The sequence below is a fragment of the Balaenoptera ricei genome, chromosome 21 (assembly GCF_028023285.1).
Source record: "Balaenoptera ricei isolate mBalRic1 chromosome 21, mBalRic1.hap2, whole genome shotgun sequence".
NCBI lineage: Eukaryota > Metazoa > Chordata > Mammalia > Artiodactyla > Balaenopteridae > Balaenoptera > Balaenoptera ricei.
In genome coordinates, this window is record NC_082659.1 from 35,844,143 (window position 1) to 35,866,842 (window position 22,700).

Here is a 22,700-nt window from a genome sequence, read left to right on the forward strand (position 1 = left end):
TCTGTTTTACATTTCAAAAGGTAATTCACCAAAGAAGATATGTAATGGCAACTAAGCACACAAAAAGATACTCATGATTAGTCATTAAGGAAATGCAAATTGAAACCACAATGTTATATCCATACACTCACTCCCACTAGAATGCTGAAAATCAGAGAGACTGGCTGTACCAAGTGTTGGTAAAGATGAAAACATATGGGAGCTTCACACACCTGTTCAGCACGTGAAATGTTCCACAGGCTGTGAAAAACCGGTTCGCATTTTCCTAAAAAATTAAACACGCAACTACCACATAACCCAGACATTTTACATTTAGGTATTTATTTACCAAAGAGAACTAAAAGCATATGTCCACACAGAGACGTAGAATGTTTATAACAGCTTCATTTGTAATGCAGAAAAACAAATGTTTACCAGTAGGTGAATGGATAAATTGCAGCAAATCCATACAACAGACTACTATTTGACAATACAAAAGAATTAACTATTAGTACCGATAACACGAATGAATCTCAAAATAATGAAAGAAGCCAGGAAGAAAAAGAGTACACTGTGTATGACTCCTTTCATATGCAATTCTAGAAGATACAAGCTAATCTACAGTGACAGAAAGCAGAGCTGGGACCGGAAGAGGATTACAGAGAGTCATGAGAACTCACTATCCTGATTGTGGTGATGGTTCCACACGTTTATACATGTCAACATGCATCAGAACTGTACACTTTAAAGATGAACAGTTTACTGTATGTCAACTACATCTCAAAAAACTGTAAAAACAGAAGTCGCCTGCCATTTCTGATTCTCCCTCTCCACCCCCATTTTCTCTGGAACTTGTTCCAGTTGGGCTATTGCCCCACCATCCTCAGGATCAGCCGACCTTGGCTTCTGTGGCTCCCAGGACACCTCCCTCTCCTGGTCTGTGTGCCTCCTCTTTACTCCAGTCAAGCCCTCTTCATCTCCCTGCCTTTGGCACACGCATGGCTTTTCCTTTCTAAATACACTGATGGCTTCCAGCTTCTGGGCTGTCAACATCGTTGATTCACTGACAGCCCGCATGTTTCTATTTCCAGCCTGGAACCCTGCACTGGGTATCACGTCCACCTGGATGTCCACCAGGCGTCTGAATTTAACCTGTCCAGGTGGGACTCTCATTCCCCCCCGCCCCGCCCTCCCACTGTCTTCCCCATCTCAGCAATGCTAACTCTGTCCTTCCACTTGCTCAGGCAGGATCCGTCCCATCTCGTCCTCACACCCACGCCCACTCTTTCAGCAAACATCAGCGGCTCTACCTTCAAACGGATTTCAACCACTTCTTACCAGCCCTCAGTTCTGATTTAAGCCACCCTAATTTTTGGCCTGATGATTGCGAAGGCCTCTGAGTTGGCCCTCACCTCCACCCGGCAGCCACCATAATCCATTAAAATAAAATCCGGATCACAGGACGTCTTTGCTCACAAGCCTCCCGCGGCTTCCCATCTATTTACTCAGCCTGTCAGGCCTCTGCAGACGGACTCCTCTCCCCAGGCTTCGCTCCTGCTGCCCTCATCTTCGTGCTCCCGGAGACACCAGCCGCCCCGCGCCAGGCCTGTGCGCTGAGCCTGGAGGCCGCTCACCCACCCTCTAGGATTTACTAACTCGCTGCCTCCCTGGCAGCCTTTGCTGACGACCCACTCAGAACTAGTTCCTCCCACCCCGTCCCCCCGCACCCCCCCGCGTCCCCCTTTCTCTAGAATACTTATCAGCAGCACACGACAGACCGTATTCTTATCCTGTTCACTGTCTGTCTTCTTTATCGCATGCAAGCACCTTGGGGGCAGGGATGTTTTATCCATTTCTGTGTTTTCCCCTATCTTCACTGTATTGACAGCAGCTAGAACAGTGGATGGTCTGGAGTGGGTGCGCAATGTTTGCTGAATAAATGAATGAGTCTGAAATGTCAGCTCTCTAACTCGTCAGATTTCCATAAATGCATGAGTCTTTTCTCAGAGTAGAGCAGTAGCTCAATTCTGTGCCACTGGTCTATTTCATTCATTTCTGCTCTTTCATTCTTTTTAAAATAAATATCTAAGGCTTTAAAATTTAAAAGCTCATTTCTTTATCATTTCTATCTTAAATTGCACTTTGCTCAGAAAGCATGATCTAAAGACACAGATTCTTTGAATTTTATTGGGAATTGCTTTATAGCCTGGTATTCGGTCAATTTATATGAAGGCTGAGTGCATAACGCAACACCTTAATACCAGACTTATCAGACTAGCAAATGTTGCTAAAATATTTTAATTCAATATATTTGGCAGAAATCCTTTTCACATACACAGAAAAAGGTGTCAACTACAAATTGGCACGTGCCATCTACCTCGACAAGGATTAAATCATGAGCTGCTGCAGCTGCTGACCCGTAACACCCCCTGAAAGGAGTTAGGAAGAGATCAGGAACGAGGCCCTCCGTGCTCTGGGAAAACTGGCAGAACAGGCCTTCAGATAGTTAGATTTTCAGGAGAAGATTTTATGAGCCCAATTCTTGCATCTCCTCGTACCTAGAAAAGCACTAAAATCATCAACGGTGACAAGTGCTCCTCGGGACTGGCAGCCACCTTCTGCCAGAACGCGTGCTTCACTGCATGGACCCCCTTCACCTAAATCACATACACACTGAGCTCCACCCCACCTCTTCGGAGCAGTTCCTCAGAGCTGAGATGCTGCCTCTTGGGCTACTGTCCTCATTTTGCCCCAAATAAAACTTAACTCACAACTCTCACGTTGTGCCTTTTTTTTAGTCAACAAGGAGACTAATTAAAAATAATACATAAACACAATTTAAGAAACAAAAAGCAAATAAAGCAAAGGGGCTTATAATGGAAAGCTACAGTTTCCCATTGAGTTTTTCTACCTCCAAGAGACAACTAGTTTTAATGTTCCTAACTTTACTGTTTTTGGCTGTGACCTGACATCTCTCAATAACATGTTATACCCACTATTTCTTGATTTATCAACCTTACACATTATCTAGTGACTTGTCTCCTCTGACATGTGAAATTAGAGCCACTTGCGCCATCCCCTTTCCACAAATAGTTATATAGCACTATTCCTGCTCCGTGCCCTGGCCACCTCTGCAATTTTGAACAACTACTCATTGACTTGTTTCACTCCATCACGTGCCCACTCATTCACTCACTCAGATACTTATTGTGGGTCTACCACGTGCTAGACACTGCTGCAATTTTCTAGGTGTGAGGGATACTACGATGGAAAAAGCAGAGACAGTTCTTATTCTTATGTGTTACATATTCTAAACAAATCATCATAGTAAATATATAAACAAGAACAAATCATATTAAGCAAGAAAGTAAACTAATAAATACATGCAAGACCTAGAGTGAAAGTGCTCTGCAGAGGGTTAAAGCAAGACTAAGAGGAGAGGCCGGAGGACGACTGTAGGCTGGTGACCGAGGAGCTTCCCAGGGAGGCTGAGGTTAGTACTGGGCACACCTAAGTGCCCAGTAAATATTTCATGACAGATAAACCACGTGATCTGGAGCTGAGACTGGATGGCGAGAAGGGGCCGGCCACGTACTGCCTGCGGCTCCCTCGCGGTGAGACGAGAACGTGGGGGGCCCCGCCGGGCCCTCACCGCTCTGCCTCATCCTGCTTCTCCTGCTCTGCCTCCATCACCCACAGCTTTGCTTTCATAACACTGCTTCTCCACAGGACGGGGCTAAATGCTGAAGGCCAGTGATGTTCACATCGCTGCCTCAGAGGTCGCATCAGCACGCCTGCGTCACGACTGCTTTCTGCAGAGCTGAGTGTGTCACGGCGCTGCCGCCAATCTCCTCATAACCTCTCTGCAGCCCCGCCATTCGCTTTGCGATCTGTTCACACCAGGGACTGGTAAACTCTTCTGTAAGGAATAGGGCAGTGAACAGCTGAGGCTTTCGGAGCCACAGGTCTCGTGGCGAGTCCTCAACCCTGTCTCTGCAGCGCGAAAACACCAGAGACAGCACATCAAGGAACAAGCCCGCCTGCGCTACCACTTTACTCGCGAGACAGAGGGCCGGCTGCAGTCTGCCAATCCCAGTGTACGACTTGAACGTTACACCATCAAAGAGAATGTTTATATCCTGCTCATAAAAACAACCAACTCTTATTTATCATTATTGTAAAATACTGCATTTGTGTATAGCTGAATTTTAGAATCTGAAAAGCAATTAACAGCACTTACATTATGACTAGGTAAATATTACTTACTATATAACCCAGAACGTGTACTCTGATCACACTTTTTCCTATCTGCATCCAAAGCAATGACCAACTCATGCCTTTCAAGGTAAAATGCTTCTAGTATAAAATATCACGAACCCTGTGTGCCTACTATCCAGCTTTAACACGTATCAAAACATGGCCAATTATGCACCCATCTGGACTTCCATCCGCTCCCCCCTCTTCCCTGATTTTGAGGTAAATCCCAGACAAACAGTTTTATTTCTTATTTTCTGTCTTTTAATCTAGGAGAGATTTCTTCAACTTTATTTTTAACTATTCTATTGAATTTGTTTATTTTGACAATTCTATTTTTAGTGTTTCTTGATCTCTGATTTTTTCTTTTTAAAATAGCATCTGGTCCTTATTTTATAGATGCAATATCTTCACCAATTTCACGAGGGTATTAAAAAATTAAAAAGAAAAATCTCTTCTACTACCCCAATTTCTCCACTTCCTCTAGGGCTAGTTTCCTGTTTATCTTGACCCTTCTCTTTTCTGTTACGCAGATTTTCCTCACATGTAAGAATCGGTTTTCTGTAAATTAGAGAATCCAGAGAGGTCAAAATGAAAAGGGCCTTACCCTGCAATACTAATACTCGGTCTAACCTCCTGTACTTCTGTTTGCTTAACTTCTTTAGAAGAGAACCCTTCGACTGGGAAACCAGCTACAGGTCAGGGTATGTGCAGTGGGTGACGGGCAATGGGGCTGAGCTCTCCTGCAGAAGACCCTGTTACACCTCGCTGCAGCCTTCCACCAAGCATGGGGGCTCTCTGGGGTTCAGCTACAGCAGCTCCCTCCCCCTCTATAGGTGTTCTTGGCCACTGCACTCTTTACTCCTTTTAGGCCGTTTGGCGCTTTATCCAGCTGCCTTTTGGCCTTCTGGGGCTGGTGATGAGCAGTGGTGTGCTGCTGCTGGCTGTAACCAAGCTGCTCGCTAAATACTCGGGAGTCTGGTGAGCCGACTGTTAAACCATGAACAGCCTGGAGTTGGTCGCTGTGACAGCGTTTATACCGTGGAAATTGGAAAACGCTACAAATCAGGGCTTTAAAAAATCTCCCCCAGCCCCCCTGAGAGCCGATCTCTCTCCTCTTTCTCGTCTTTTCTTGTGGGCTTATCCCATTTTAAATTCATTTATTATGAATTTGATGCGCCTGTGAGAAGGAAGGAAAACTCTGACCTTTGCTCAGTCTGCACTCTTTTCCCGGGCGCTGTTTTCCTTTTTCTTCTCGAACTAGGGCTGTGTTACAGCCAAACTGTACCGCACGTGGGACCCAGGGCACGTGGTGGGATACAGAGCCGCGCTGCAAACAGGTGGTGCAAAACCACATCTCTTACCTGCAGATCCAACTCATGGCACCTTTGAGCAATTTCTTCCTTGGCCGACAAAGCTTCATTCAGTTCCTCTGAAGTTTTCTTCAGCTGGGTAGAAGCAAAGAGCTACAGTGAACATTGCAATATGACGTGGCAACAACTAATAATCGCACATGTACAATACAGAACGAAAACGCTTCCCCCTGTTCTTTCTGTGGGGCAGGGAGAAATCAAGAACCCTTCTGCACAAGTCAAAAGAAGGCACTTCTAACTGCAGACATCTTTTAGTCCTGAGTCTTGTCTTTTCTGTACTTGGAAATTGGTTCTTTCCTCATATCAAGTTTTCTTATACATCTCCTAGGGCTACTTGGTTCTTGGTAATGTTGGTTCTGTAATAACTGAGAAATCTCACCTTGGTAAAATATATATGTGCTAGAGGAACAGGGGTTCAATTGTTAAAATAAATAGCTAGTGTATTTCAACACAATTGTTATATGGTTTAAAAAATATTTATTCTCTCAGTACTTAGCAGTCAGGATATATGGCCAGAAGAGATAGGCAGCTGGATTGGTCTTGGATTGAGATTTTGCCCCGGAGAAGGTATTAAGGTAAGAGAATCGATTATATTGACAAAATCATCACAATAATAGACCATGAAGTCTAGGCCAGAAAGAGAAGGTAACTGATTAAACAGATGATGAACTGCGTAAGCTAAAGTATGAAGTGGGGAGATTTCCAAAAATAAGATGACGATGTTGGCAGAAGAAAGAGGAGTAGGCTTTAGGCAGGCAGAACAGTAATGTTCACCGTGGAGTCTAAGCAAAGTGAGGAAGAACGAACGTAAGATGATGGGCTGTCAGTGAAAACCAGACAGTTCACTGCTTCACAGAGATGAAGGGTAGAGGAGACTTCTTCAATTGAAGAATAACATGAAATAAAAGGTAAAATATCTTTTGCATTATAAATAAATCACAGGATTAAATGCATGCCATTTTCCAGGACTGCATCTATTGTGTTAAATGTGGCATACAGAAAGATATCACAAATGGAAAAAGAAAAACCATGACTAGAAAACATGAATTATAGTAAGTTAAAGAGGTTAATTTATTTTAAAGTGGGTTGTGCAATAATATGTTAATTACAAATTTAATTACAAGTGTGTAATATCCATTAGTAAAGTGGCTTAAGTTCTTGAATTTTAGGTAAAAAATAAAGAATTATACCAATATATTTCATAAGCAATTTCAACTGAAACATCCTTTTCATTAATATCTGAAGTTCACCCTTTAATCTCTGCATGGAAAAAAACAATGTAAGATCAGGTACCTGGCGATCAAGGTCAACATAGGCATCATTCCCAGCAGAGACAGGAGACTCTTTACTCATCAGCTGAAATTAAGATTTAAATGATTACAACCAAGAGAAAAAAGTGACATTCTATATAATACACTTACAACAACAAACATGAACACCCAGCTGCCATAGAATTATAAAAATTACAACGAAATCACAAATGTAAAAGGAACATTTTCCTATACATTGAAGCTCTTCAGCCTGGAGCTTTGTTTTGCTGCAGGATTAGCCTTCACTTAAAATCACACGTGTAATTCTGGTATGCATTTTCACAGCAGGGCCAGTCATGAGACTCAAGTATTACTTATTCTTACCACTAAAAAGACAAGTCTTTAAGTTAAAATGTGGCTAAATATTTAAAATATTGACTTTTCGTAAAAAAATAGCAACACTAAGTAACTATTTCTGAAGAATAAACGTGGGTCACATCAATATCAGCCCAAATTAACCGCTAATGTTCAGTGATGACACGCACATACACACGAATCTAGGTCTCAGCCTCTCTCACCCTTGTGTTGCACACAGAGAAGATCCAGAGGGTGTGTGAGGGTTTGGGGAGAAGGGATAAAATTCTGACTGTGACAAATGTCAGGGGCAGACTCAAATGTCCCAATTTTCTCCTGTTTCCTTCTTATGCTCTGTCTGAAGGACAAAAGAGAGGGACAATTAGAAACGTGGGGACAGACTATTGAGAGATCTTGTAATTTCAGCCTTCATCCCACTCTCTAAAGAACTGAAATGTTATGCTCAGCTGTACCTTTTTCTCTGCATCAGTGGTTCTCAACACTGATTGAGAAGTCCCCAAACTAACAACACCAGCATTGCCTAGGAACTTGTCAGAAATGCAAATTCTTGGGTCCCTGCCCAGATTTACTGAATCAGAGACTCTAGGGTTAAGGCCCAGCACCACACACTGAAGTTTGAGAACCACTGCTCTACATTAATGTCATGAGAAGAGTGAAGGTCCCTTAGCATAATTAGGAGGGAAAAAAATCTCAGAAAGAGTAAAAGAATACTGGCTTCAATTTTTTATGCTTTTATTGTAAGAATATTAATAAAAAGATGTTCAAAAGATTTTTCTTCCAATTAAAAAAATAACACCCAATGTAGAGAAGATAAAATTCAGAAAAAATACAAAGAGAAAACACCCATTATTCTACCATCCAGAAATAACCACGTCTATAATTTTGAACTATTCAAGAAGCTACCTGTGCCATGGGTTTCACACAGCTCAAGCAAGAAAGACAAATACAGTATCATGTGATGAGGGCTGTGACAGACACTCAGAGAGGAAGGATCTAATTTGGGGGAGGGCCGGGGGGTAGAAGGGAGTGGAAGTATTTTCTTCCAGTCCCCATTGTTACATGTTAGTTCTTATCATAACACAGCTGCACCTGTGAATAAAACCCCCTGAACACAGCCTCCTCCCAGTCAATCCCAGCTAGGATGTCCACCTTGACGAGGCTTCCAGGTCCTATACCTCCCGACTTCCTCCCTGGTTTTCACTGACAGCCCATCATCTTACATTCGTTCTTCCTCACTTTGCTTAGACTCCACGGTGAACATTACTGTTCTGCCTGCCTAAAGCCTACTCCTCTTTCTTCTGCCAACATCGTCATCTTATTTTTGGAAATCTCCCCACTCCATACTTTAGGTTACACAGTTGATCATCTGTTTAATCAGTTACCTTCTCTTTCTGGCCTAGACTTCATGGTCTATTATTGTGATGACTTTGTCAATATAATCGATTCTCTTACCATAATACCTTCTCCGGGGCAAAATCTCAACCCAAGACCAATCCAGCTGCCTATCTCTTCTGGCCATATATCCTGACTGCTAAGTACTGAGAGAGTAAATATTTTTTAAACCATAAAACATAATATATAGTTTCCAATCTCAGCTGGGCCTTCAAAGTTGCCCCCAAAGTGCAGCTATGCTTCCCCAATCAGCAGTCTCTTTATTCTTTTTAGAGATTATTCCAAACCTTTCCTACTTCTCAAACCTCACCAACTCCCCACTACTCTTCATCAGAAAACCTTGCCTCCAGATAAGAAATTCCCCAATTTCCTGTACCTTAAGGTACAAAATTGGCAGCATTCATACGCATCCTTTCCTTCTTCAATCTTGTTGTAATGCGCTCTCAACCCTGTCTCTCCCCAGCTTCTCAGAGACCCTCTACTATTTATCATCTTCTCTCTTGTTATCTCAACCTCTATCTTGCTCTTTCCTGTGGCTTCTTCCTATTAGCATTTAAAGAATTAAAAGACTATCACTTACTTGATTACCAATCACATTTCTCCAAAGAAGATAACATACAAATGCCCAACAAACATATGAAAAGATGCTCAACATCATTAGTCTTTAGGGAAATACAAATAAGCCACAATTAGAAAACACTTCACATCCACTAGGATGGCTAATATCAAGAAGATGGACAATAACAAGGGTTGACAATGAGGGAGAGAAATTAGAATTCTTAGCACATTGCTGGTGGGAATGTAAAATGGTGCAGCACCTGTGGAAAACACACCTGTGCTGGCACTTCCTCAAAAAGTTAAACACAGAATTACCATGCAGCCCAGAAATTCAATTTCTGGGTATATATCCAAAAGAATTAAAAACAGGTGTTCGGACTTCCCCAATGGCACAGTGGTTAAGAATCCACCTGCCAATGCAGGGGACACGGGTTCAAGCCCTGGTCCGGGAATATCCCACAGGCCGCGGAGCAACTAAGCCCGTGTGCCACAACTACTTAGCCTGCGCTCTAGAGCCCTTGAGCCACAACTACTGAGCCCACGTGCCACAACTCCTGAAGCCTGCGCGCCTAGAGCCCGTGCTCCGCAACAAGAGAAGCCACCACAGTGAGAAGCCTGAGCACCGCAACGAAGAGTAACCCCCGCTCACCACAACTAGAGAAATCCCGCGCACAGCAATGAAGACCCAACACAGCCAAAATTATATAAATAAATAAATAAATAAGTTTATTAAAAAAATAAAATAAAAACGTGTTCAAAACAACCCCGTACACTCAGGTTCACAGCAGCACTACTTGCAATACCCAAACGGTGGAAACAACTCAAATGTCCATCAACGGATGAATGGATAAACAAAATGTGGCACACCCACACCATGGAATACCATTCAGCCACGAAAAGGAACTAAGTATTGATACATGCTACAAAATAATCTTGAAAATGGCAAATTTTATGTTATGTGTATTTTACCACAACAGAAAAAAAAAAATCAAAGTCAGCTGCACCTGAATAAAGACATACAGACAATCATCTTACAAAAGCCCTTCTTCAATTCCATAGTTCTATCCAGCCACCCCGTCCTCCTCCACGGCCCAATCAGTCACCAAGCCTATTAAGTAAAGCTCTGACAATGTTCAAATCTGTCCACTTCTCTCCACCCAGCCGCCGTAACCTAGTTCAGGCTTCCATCGTTCCTCACTGGATAATTACTAAGGTCTCAACTGCTCTCCCTTTTTCTAGCCTTGTTTTCCTCCGATCCATTCTTCTCATTGCCTGGATTTTCTCAAATACAGACTTCAGTGTATTTTCTCCTTAAAAAGCAATTCACTGGTTTCCAAAATTCCAGCTCTTTCCACAAAGCTGCTCAGCATCCTACTGGCCTTACGGCTCTCGCCTCGCCTAAAGCACCCACACCCCCCGCGCCTGCTGAGGCTTCTTCCGACACCTCCCCGCGCCATGCAGCTGCCTCCTGGACCGCGAGCGTGTGCCCTTCCTGACCTCTTCTCCTCCTCCAGCGCTCAGACGAGACGCCGCGCTCTCTGAGAGCCCTTCCCCAACATCCCCACGCTGAGGGACACACTCCTTTGAGGTCCTACTATCTTTTCCCCATCACGGCACTTTTCATTCTGAATGCTTTGGATATATTCGAATTGCTCGTTTGGCCATTCTTCCCTTTAGATCACACTTTGTGAGACAAGAGGCCATGTCTATCTTTTCCATAGTTGTATCCTGAAGGCCCCCTATAGCTCCTACTGCATTCTAGGTGCTCGGTAAGTATTTACTAAATGAACACAATGCATATGCAGGTAAATGTAACGCGTTAGTGAGTAGCGGCATCGTCAGCACACAGCAGGCGTAAACGCTTGCCAGTACGATTGTCACTATCCATCTCTCTATTTCACATTTCCTCAGGATAAATTCCTAAAAGTGAAATTACAGGATCAATTACAGTAAGGCAGAACAGTTAGTGGCCCCCTTATTATTTTGCCTGTCTTTGCTTAGTAACAGAATCCTCAAATTTTGGCTGGGTCCATGACCACCTGGAAAAAAGACCACATTCCCCAGCTTCCCTGTGTGGCAATGTGAGTAACAGCTGGATAACAGGAGTGAGAATTCCTGGAAGTTTACTAAGAGGAAGTGGAGAACCTTCCTTCAGCCCTGCCTGCTGGCTGGAATGTGAATGTGAGGGCTGGAAGCCAAACAGCCACGGCTGACCACGGGGTGGGAATCCCATATTAGGGATGGCAGACAACAAGATGCAAGAAAGCTGGGTCCCTGATGCTTACGGAGTCAACCCATGACCACTTAAGAGCAAATTAAACTCATATCTTGCTTGGGTGACCATCATTTTGTTAGTTTACCCTCCTACCATCAGTGCTGACAAACTGATCCTCTCTTAAAAGCTTTGCTTTGTTGAAATGTCCTGTATAATAGTGAATTTGGCTGATCCTTTGTCCCCAGTGACTGGGAGGTAGCCTCTAAATCTCTGGGATTTCTCTGCTGAGTGTCTTTGTTATTCATGGTGGGTCTCTAGATAGTTTAAGCTAGGAGATGACTCTGGTTGGGGGCTGGTGACCCCAGGAAACCCAACCGTATATGAGAGGGTTGGGGCTTTGAGCCACTTGATATCAGCCTGGCCTCTGGGGAGGAGACATGGGCTGGAAATTTAGTTCAACCTTGTGGCCAATGAGCCAACCAATCACACCTATAAAATGAAACCAACCCCAACAAAACGCTGGACATGAAAGCTTGGGTGAGCTTCCCTGGTTGGCAGCTCTCTGTGTGTTGTCACACAGTAGTGTGCTGGGAGGGTGACATGTCTTGATTCCACAGGGAGGGGACAACAGAGACTGAGTTTGGGACCCTCCCAGACCTCCATTTCAGGGGGTAGGGGACTGGTTCTGATTTGTATCCTTTTGCTGTAATAAAACCATCATTGTTACTGAGTTCTATGAGTCATTCCAGCAAATAATCAAATCTGAGGAGGTACTGGGAACTGCTGGATTCATAGTCAGTTGGTCGGATTTAAAAGGAAATGCTTCATAGCACAGGGAGATCAGCTCGGTGCTTTGTGACCACCTGCGGGGGGGATAGGGAGGGTGGGAGGGAGACGCAAGAGGGAGGGGATATGGGGATACATGTATACATATAGCTGATTCACTTTGTTATACAGCAGAAACTAACATACCGTTGTACAGCAATTATACTCCAATAAAGATGTTAAAAAAATTTGTTTAAATAAAAAATAAAAAGTAAAATAAAAAAGGAAACACTTTATCTTAATTTGCATTTATCCTGTTTGTTGCATTTTTTTCTGTTAGTTACTTACATTCTATACTATTTTAGTTCCCTTAAAGGTTTCTTCCATTACTTCTATGATTAAAAAATTCTCCCATCTTAAGATCATTTTCACTTTTATAGTTCTATGTCTGACACCTGATGGAGTTCAGGACATGCTACCCCCAAATATGGCAGCTTGGCATGTTGAATGTTTCAAGTTGAAGGAATCTGAGAAACAGCAGGGACAGGAAAGATTTTCTGACCTTCCTCTGGAGCAGGTCTTAAGTCCCTCACGTGAGAGGCGCCCTCCCTATGCTCAGAGGAAAGGAGTATCCATATCTCCAAAGTCAGAGGGATGCGGAAGGAATCTGAACAAACAGGACTTGCCGTTTTTCGCCCTATCACATTTTTCCATGAGACTTTCCACTCTTCACCAAATCTAGCATCAAAACACTCAGGCTGAAACACTTCTTTGGGCTTCCCTAGTGGTGCAGTGGTTAAGAATCCGCCTGCCAATGCATGGGACACGGGTTCGATCCCTGGTCCAGGAAGATCCCACATGTCACGGAGCAACGAAGCCCGTGCACTACAACTACTGAGCCTGCACTCTAGAGCCCACAAGCCACAACTACTGAGCCCACGTGCCGCAACTACTGAAGCCCACGCACCTAGAGCCCGTGCTCCTCAACAAGAGAAGCCACCGCAATAAGAAGCCCGCACACTACAAGGAAGAGTAGCCCCAACTCGCCGCAACTAGAGAAAGCCCACGCGCAGCAACAAAGACCCAACACAGCCAAAAATAAATAAAATAATTAAAAAAAAAAAAGAAACACTTCTGTGATCTTCATTTCTTTATGAAGCCTCCTGTGTTGTGTAAAACTTAAATACATTTGTATGCTCTTCTATTGTTAATCTGTTGTTTTTTTGTTTGTTTTTAACAGAGGCTCCAGCTAAAAGCTTGAAAGGGTAGAGGAAAAAAACATTTTTCCCCTCCTACAGTTTCAAATAAATATTCATCTAGAAATTGCCTTGAGTCTGGCTGGAGTTGAAGTCCCATTTCCTTCCAAATAAGAAACCAATACTTAAGTGTGAGGCAGACTGCTGGTTTAAGATAGATATTATTCATAATGGCTTTAGGAATTAGTGTACTATTCCTAATTCATTAGAGCACTTAAAAAAATTAGGAATAGTTACCGAATATCTATAATTCCAAGATAAACATTTAACGTTTAAATAAAAATGAGACAAGCTATAGCAAAAGTGCGAAGAAAAAAATTCTCAAAAAATGAGTAGGAGAATCTCTTTTTAAAATTTCTACTTCAATTACTTAAACTCATGTTTGCTCCTTTAACTTCTCACAAACTGTAAGCACAAAGGTCCAACATACCTCCTGGATGGCTGTCATGACAACGTGTTGGACAGATTCCTCCATCATCATGATGGCTTGGATGTACTCTGAAAGTAAGAACAACCTGGAATGTCAGTGTTCAAGTTACAGACAATCAAGGGAGTAAAGGCTAACACTTCATGAATTCTGAAAAGAAGTTTCCTGTGTTTTGATTCTTCCTCGCAATTCCTCGTATATGGTTAAATACATGTGTCATAGGTAAAGTAAAGGCTGAAAATCATAGAATTTATCTTTCCTTAAAAATAACTGCCCCCCCAATAAAGTTGAGGCTACAGCTAAAGGTCACGGGAATGGAGGATCTCGGGAATGTAAAACAATGAAACGGTACAGCCTAAGGCCAGAATGGAAAGGACTCTGTATTACTATTGCTAAAATCTAAAAATCTTTCACACTATTCTTTGCTACATGCTATAAAACTTTGATGTCTGTGTTTTATTCTTATGTGACATCAAAGTATTGAATTGTGTATAATTTCTACCTTAATATTTTCTACAATTAAAAAAAAAAAAAACTTAGGGAAACTGAGACCTGCTCAGGACAAAGAATTAAGGTGAATTTAAGATAGGGACTGACACTATAGTTAAACACTGTGTAACCCTGGGCTTTAAAATAATGACCCAAATCTCTAATAAGCTAAAGCATCAATTTCATCAACCTTACCCTCACCAATGCCGAAAAAGAGAAGGCTCCCTTAGCCGTTCATAGTGACAAAGTTGAAAAAAAAATAATTTCTTGCCTTCTAAAAAAAGCCCTGGAAGTAGTTTTCATTATTTTCAAATCCAATAATAGATGAAAACACAGGTATTAAGCATAAAAAATCAATAGGCCAGCTGGATTTCAACAAATACGGTAAATATATTTTAATAAGAAACATTTTTTTGAATTTTTGAATTTTATTTTATTTTATTTTTTATACAGCAGGTTCTTATTAGTCATCCATTTTATACACATCAGTGTATACATGTCAATCCCAATCTCCCAGTTCATCACACCCCCATCCCCACCCAATAAGAAACATTTTAAAACATAAAGTCATTAGGAAATTATAGTCTCAACCTGCCTCTCTCCACTCTATACCCAAAAAAACACCAAAAAAAATTGTCTCAGCACTCTAATATTATATGAAAGAGTCTTACTGTGCAATTGTTACAGTGACCTACTGGCAAGAAACTCATGGATTTGGAATGCCAAACTGTAGTCCTTTGCTTGACAGGTAACTTGTTTAAAAAAAAAAAAAAAAAGAATTTTGACAGCACTATTAAATTACGACATTCTGGTTGTTAATGCCAAAGCTTTTAGTTAAACAAAGCATGTTTTTAAGGACGTACTGTCGTAAGGATGCTTGTACCCAATCAATGTGTGGTGATGCATACGCAAGTATACACAACACACTTAAACCACAGGCGTCGTTCTTAAGCCCAGAGTAGGAATACTGTGCATCATAACTTAACCACTTTCCGGTTTAAAAAAAAAAAAAAGAATCCCTTTAGTCTGAGCTGAACTTTTTGTTTGTTTGGTTTGTTAGTGAGGAGCGTCCTACGAGCGCTGGGTACGAGGCACCAAGCACAGAATCCCCAGGCCACAGAGCAGCTGGCGCAGCCGGGATCGGAATGCAAGACTGCGAACATGGTGGGGAGAGGCAGTGGCCCAGTGACGGGAGGAAGACGGACGACAGCCCCGTGGGTGTGAAGGGGGTGACGGGGGACAGGGGGCGGAGGTTAGTCAGGTGTGAGAGGGGAAGCGTTAGTTAAGAAGCGGTGTTGCCACGTCAAGGCCCTTCCCCGCGAACACCGTAAAATGCTGGATGATTAAATGATGATGAGAACCACATTAATGTACTAGTTTTGAGAAGTTAAAAAAAAAAAAAAAAGTTAAATCTTAAAAGTCCAAAATCCAAGTACGGATGATCACTGGCAGATCCGGGAGGCAGCGGAGAATGAGCTGGGCTACACCAGGGAGTCTGTCCTGCAAAGTGAGCGTCTAGGCCCAAAGCCTACAGCTCAGCTCAGTACAGAGAGCATTTAGTCCTAATGTGGGAGACACGCGTTTTTGTCCTCGCTAGCCTCTCACAAGCAAGAGCTCTTGGGCAAGTCAAACAATACTCATGAGTCTCAGTTTCCCAATTTGTAAAAAGTGCTGTTTGTTCTGTTAACCAGGCAGGAGGGAGAACTCGGTAAATATTATTTTTAGTGCGTTTTTACTGCTAATCTCTGCTTTTTCAAATACACCACCGATTATGTGCCCCAATTTGACAAGTCAGATAGCCAAGAGAAATGCATGCTGAGCCAACGCCTCACTTCTAGGAACTGAGAAACAGTCTCTAAACACAGAGCCCTTGTGTCTGCGGTGCGCTATGGGTTACGAAGCAAACACACACACGGTTTCACAGACTCCTCACGACGACCAGCTGTCGTGCCCTCCCTCTGCAGACGAGGAAACAGGCCGGGCCCCCAGGGCAGTGACAGGTAACACTCGGCAACTCAGAAGTGCATTTGATCCAAGTTCTCTGCTGTGTTCCTGAGACCAGAGCATGCCCTCTGGACAGTGAGAGGTTAAAATCCTGTTCAAATTTTTCATCATTTATGTAATTTTTAGGGAAAACCTCAAGCTAGGTGTTACACAGAACACTTGGTCTGTGTGAGAAGCTCAACAAATATTTTGATTGCCTTCCCATAGGACGACGGATATAGGTAACATCCTTGTCTTCTCCTATTCACACCCTGTAATAAATAATTAGCCAACTCTTAACAGCTATACATCTCCAAGAGCTGATGAATCTCCTAACAGAATAAATACGTAAGAAATTCTTATCTGAATTCAATGAACTACATTAAATAATTTTTCATCTGCCTTTTAAAGTCAAGGGTTCTACTTAGAAATGCCCAACCCACTCACCTGCAAGTTCCATGAGGGCAGGTATTATATTGGTTTTGTCTGACACTGTGTTCCAAGCCCCAGCATGATGCATGAATTCAGTAAATGTTTATGAAGTAAACCCTTTGCACTTGCAATCTAAAATATCTAATTTTACACTCCTATGGCTGAATTGACTATTATTAATTAATTAATTATTAATTAATTTGGCTGGACCTTGTCCAATTAACAGTAAATTTCATTACATTCAGTGTAGTTAAAAATAATCTACTCAAAGCATTATGTAGTCTTGCAGAAAGGGGAAGAACATCATCATAATCAAATTTATTCTAACCTGTAAAACTCTTTTAAGCTTGAAAATGGATTACCAGCAAAATCATAGAAAATGGCATACTTTGTGGGTGGCCTTAAGACGTTATCGTTTGTACATGTGATTTATATATAAAATATACAATGTGTATTACTTTCCTTAATTACTTTACATGCACACACTAACGTCAAATAAATTACCTTGCTTCTGTTCACAGTTCACAGCACAGCCTAAAATGAGTTGGAGCATCCTTCCCAGCTCTGCGGCATCAGAATGCTCCCCAACAAGGTTCACATCAGGGAGGGTAAAGTCATTAATTTGCTGCCCTAAAATCTGGACAGAGATAAAAACATGAGAATTGCATTTACATCTATATGACCAAATAAAATACGTGATAGAGATTAGTTCGTCAGCACCAGAAACTCACTGCTAAGAGCAGAGAAGTTAAGCCAATCTCACTCCCAATTTCTATTTATACCTCCCATACATAAATTATAACTATCCTGAGTCACAACAACTTAGTCCCTCATCTGGTATGTGGTATGGACACTGAGCAAAGAAACTGAGTACTACTGACCCCTCCACCTCCCCCAGAAAGACTGGCTGTGCACTCTCCAGAGAAGTAGAGCCTGAGAGGTTCTGAACCAGGGGGCACCAGAAAGCAGAAGTTAGATATAGGTTCATGCCCACAACAGGAAGACTCCCCTGGCCACCTTCACTCCATTTGACTCCAAAATACTGGTAACAAGACACCTGTATCAGGAAAGAGAATGGAGGCTTCCTTCATGGGAAAACTGGCCCCAAATGAAATGACACATTTAGACAAATGGGTAGGTTTCTGTCTGATAACCCTACAGTGAAAAATGAAGATCCTAAAAGCACAAAAGCAGGATGAATGTGGCTGTAGTGTGATGGGTAAGGAAAGAGGAGGTGAGAGGGGTCACACGGTATCCGGTGGCCCCTGGTAAGAAGTATGGATCTGATTCTCGATGCGACGGGAAACCATGGAAGATGACTTGGAGGGTGAGAGTGACATAAATTCTCATTTAAAAAAAATCATCCTGGCTTGAGAGTGGAGAATAGACTGTAGCGAGGCAGAAGTGAAATCAGGGCACACTCCGCGAGTAATCTAAGCAAAAGCTGGTGATGGCTCGGTAGAGGGTGGTGGCAGCAGAAACAGAGAAAACTGTATTTTGGAGATTTAACTATAGGTCTTGCTGATGATATCGAATGAAGGAAGGACTGTAGGATCATCTGTAGGCTTTGGACTTGAATAGTAGGGTGGACGGCAGAGTCACATACTGAGGTGAAGACAGATAACGTAAGTATAGATGTAGGTTTAAATGCACGTAAGCTTGTCGGGAAAAAACAGTAAGGAAATAACACAGGTGTTTCTAGGCTATGTTGTGTCCACTTGGTATCTGTGATCATGAAATTTAAAGTAAAACTATTTCCACTGCCTGATTTTTTTCCCCAGCAATATCCTGACCGTTCTGATGCAGACTCAGAGGATAAACAGTTAATCTAGGGATAGGGGTTTGCCGAGGAATAAAATGGAAGTAGGCACAGGACTTGTTAGTAACTATGCATGGACTCTAAACCACCTTCACGAGTAAGGGAAGAAAGGAGAGAGTTAATGGACAGCAGAAAGGAAAGTTTAACATAAATGAGTAACCACTCACAAACTATCCATATTATAGTGAAAAAGATTATTTATCTAGTAATCACCTAATAGCTGGTGAACCAGCTTTTTGAACCAACATCTTAGAGACCATACAATGGAAGATAAAGCTGATTATTAATATTAAGGTAATATTTCCTTTACTTGAAACTACTGTAAAATATTGTAAGATTAAACTATCCTATAGTAATACTTCCAAGCAGAATGAAAAAAACTCCTTACCTCATGATTGTAATCCAGGATTCCTTTCAAAATTTTCTTTAAATTGCTTATCTGTTTAAAGAGAGAGAAAACAACTGGGTAAAAGGCAATCACAGATGAAAATATAGTTTTACCTAAAAAATTTCTGAACCAACTAATCATTCTTGTTAATCATAAAGTAAACATAAAAAATAAAATTCAACAGTACATTTGAATTACTATCATAAAAAAGACTATCAATGGTTTAATTTATTTGATCTAAGAGATTTATAAAGCAAATTAAGTATCCAATTATGTTAAATTCGAAGGTAACTGAACAAGACCTAACAGTAAGATTAAATTATGTAGATCTTCTGCATGGAAAGAAAAAATGTGTCATCCTTAGTGAAGACTTGAGCTCAGTGCTGTTTTACCCAGAAAAGTAGAGTTGCATCTTACATAGAGGGTAAGTTCTAAATTTAGAGCATTAAACAAAAATTACAGTCAAAATTACCCTTGGATATCTCCTAACACAACCTACAAATCAGGTAGTCACCTATGAAGGAATGTCTGCAAATTCCTCCATGGTCAGAAAAGTGTTTTTCTTCAGCTGAGACCAAGTAAATATTTAGGAGCCATAAGGTTAAAAAAATACTACTATATCTTTAAATGTTAGTATAACGCTCAGCATTGCAAGATACTTGTGCTATAAAAAGCATCCCAGTAACAAGACAGGATAAGGGACCAACACTCACTCAACTCCAGAGCACAGGCTCCTGGTCATGTTACCTGGGTGAAATCACGGGCAGAATCACCTGCACTATTTACTGTAAACTTATTTTCTTCCCTCTTTTTTTTTGACCCAACTCATCCGGCTGAATTTGTGTTAAGTCATATGCACACACGATATGATGCGGTTGATCATCCACCTGGCTGTCCCCAGGTAGATGCTCATAGTTGAAGACGTCCTAGGACAGAAGACTGCAGGAGTGGTAGCTATCAAATAAAAGATTCCACAGCAGGGGGATCCAGTGGTTAATCAAAGACATACTTATTTTTAAGGGAGAAAATAAACTGAAAACTTCATATTAAAAAAAAAAGAATCTCATAAATAAAACTAACATGTTTTGTATGCTTAAAAATTTGGAGACACGGAAAATATATAATATACTTTCTCTGGTTCTAGGGTGTTCAATTTTTCGTATTATAACATTTTAAATTAGAAAGTCTTAAAAATCAATGTGTTCACTTAAAATGGTAGTTTATTCTCCACTGAAAAAAGCTACAAATCTTATCATTAATCAATGGTATCTTAAAATCAATCTTAAAATTGAAGAAATATAATTGAAGAAACATAATATAGGATAAAATACAGACAATAGGAATGCAAATCGGAATGGTTACTTTCAGTTCAGAATACTGAGAGTACAATAAACATTTCGCTTTCTCTCTGTTACTGCCTTTGCCACCCTGGTGACACTGAAGACCATGTGGATTTATGTGCACACTGTGTGCACGGGCGTGGGATACGCAACTCCCTCTTGTGAAGCAGCAGCAAACATAAGCTGATTTAGCAGCAAGACTTTAAACAGGTTATAACGTTAAAAAGCCATCACTTTAGTTGCCTATTCTCGAAAGGTTATTTAGAAATTAAACAGCATCCATTCACTCTAGCTTAGTGAAAAGGAGGAATTAGATTTTGGCAGACCCAATATCTAGTCAGTGAATAAATATTTTCCTCAAACATGCGTTTTATGGGGAAATATAAAGACAAACCAAGCTTAGCTCATCTTAAGTCCAGGGGTTTCACACGCTCACTCACTTGCATTTCGGAGTCCCTACCAATCTGTATTAAAAATAAATGGCTCCAGAGTTTTCCAAGCTGCCAGTCATGACCACAGACCAAGGTGGTGTAAGGAAACTACAGAGGTGGAGAACAAGTCAGCGGCGGCCAGGGGTTCGGGTGAGGGTGGTGCGTGTGTATGACGGGGTGGAGGCACCACCGCACACCTGGCAGGGATGGGGCAGCCTGCATCACCACCGCAGGGCCGTTACGTGAGTCTACACGCTGGCAGGGCCACGTGGAGCGGCGCGCACACAGAAGAGCGTGTGCAGAACGACTGAACGGTGAGCACGCCGTGCATCGTATCCACGTCGGCTCCCTAGGCGTGCTACTGCATGACGGTCACGCGAGAGGTTAGCCCTGGAGAAACTCGGGGAAAGGTGTGTGGAACTTCTCTGTACATTTCTTTTCCCAACCCCTGTGAATCTATAATCGTTTCAAAATATAAAGTTAAAAAAATAATTTACAGATGGGTTGCAATTTATATTTCAAAAACTAAACTAAAAACATTACTGCATTAAGGAAGGTTAAAAACTTATTCAACTACTCAGGAACATGCAGTTAGGTGGGTGGGAGGCGGCAGTGTAAACTGTGTTTCTCACTGTGGGTTTCCATCAAAGATGCTTGAGGAATACCGAAAAATAAGGCTACTAGGAAGGAAATAAAAATAATCCATTCTCTGAGTGTTCTGGACACAGTTAATAATGATCAGTATTTCCTCATTATTAATAACAACACTAGCAACTAACATTACTGTCCTAAGTACATTATATGTGTTAACTCATTTATCTCTGTGAGGTAGATCCTATCACAATCCCCATTTTACAAACGGGAAAACTCAGGCACTGAAAGGTTAAAGACTTTCCCAGCAGCTGTGAGCGGCTGGGCTGGGACGTGGACACAGGCAGTCTAGCTCTGAAGCCTGAGCCCTCAGTCACTATGCTTTACCGACTCAGACTGTATCTTGGTGAGCAATTCCAGGTTACCCCAATCTTCAATTCTAGATTATTTCACCGAAGGTTATCTAAGTTTCTAAAGCTCACTAGACACATCAGAGCAAAAGTCAACAAGTATTATATACACCCAAGTAAAAGATTAATTAACAGATAGGAAAATAAAAAGAAAATACCTTTAGCCTCCAATTATCTCCTACTTCAGTTTTGATTCTGTTTAGCCAATTTTCATCAAAATATGCAGGATCTCTGCAAATAAGAAAAAGCTAGCATGTTAATATCATGTAGCTTTCAAGCTAAAACAAAACCAAACACACACACACACATAATTGAAACCCATCCTGTATTATCACTTAACTGCAACAAAAAAAGGTATTTGACACATATGAGCCACAAAATAATACATGTACATGAGATTGAATGCAATTACAGTAGAAATCTCTAAAATCAACTGTTATCACTCATTAAAAACATAATTTTATCAAAAGCAAGCTAAAAGGTGAAAAGTGATAACATACAATTAATACATGTTTTTCAAATTATACACTAATCTGGAATTAACATAATTAGTAGATACCATGCTAATATCTAAAAACAGTCAAAATCAATGACAACTGTTTTATAAAGGCAAAAGACGTATATTAGGAAGAAGGTTAAAATAAGCTTTTCAGTTAATATTTCAATGACTTTCATCACTTACTACTTCAAAGGTCACCAATAATGTTATTAAAATTTCAATTTCTTTAAATAATATAAACAGAGAACCTGCTTATTCAATACTAGACATTAGACAAAGTTGGATCCCGTTTATGTTTGCAGAAGCCCTAAATCTAAGATAACACTGGTGTGGACAAACAAACTGAAACAAGGATAGACACTGAATATACTTATGCTTATTTTTCTTAGGAAAACCTCCAAAACTTCTATAAACACTAGAAAGAAAAAAAAAAAAAGCTCTTATCCTGGCATGATAGTCGCTTTAAAGTTCTTG

General features: G+C 41.3%; 1 protein-coding gene across 4 annotated transcripts in view; it reads right to left on the bottom strand.

The window, feature by feature from the left end:
* Window positions 1-22,700, bottom strand: part of HOOK3 (hook microtubule tethering protein 3) — a 119,087-nt gene that overhangs the window by 68,152 nt on the left and 28,235 nt on the right. For all 4 annotated transcript variants that reach the window (XM_059909495.1, XM_059909492.1, XM_059909491.1 and 1 more), the window contains exons 3-8: window positions 21,886-21,958; window positions 18,956-19,006; window positions 17,253-17,385; window positions 13,848-13,915; window positions 6,900-6,962; window positions 5,598-5,681 (exon numbers count right to left, since the gene is read on the bottom strand). In XM_059909495.1, the coding sequence (XP_059765478.1) occupies window positions 5,598-5,681; window positions 6,900-6,962; window positions 13,848-13,915; window positions 17,253-17,385; window positions 18,956-19,006; window positions 21,886-21,958 (472 nt within the window). The remainder of the gene's footprint in view (window positions 1-5,597; window positions 5,682-6,899; window positions 6,963-13,847; window positions 13,916-17,252; window positions 17,386-18,955; window positions 19,007-21,885; window positions 21,959-22,700) is intronic.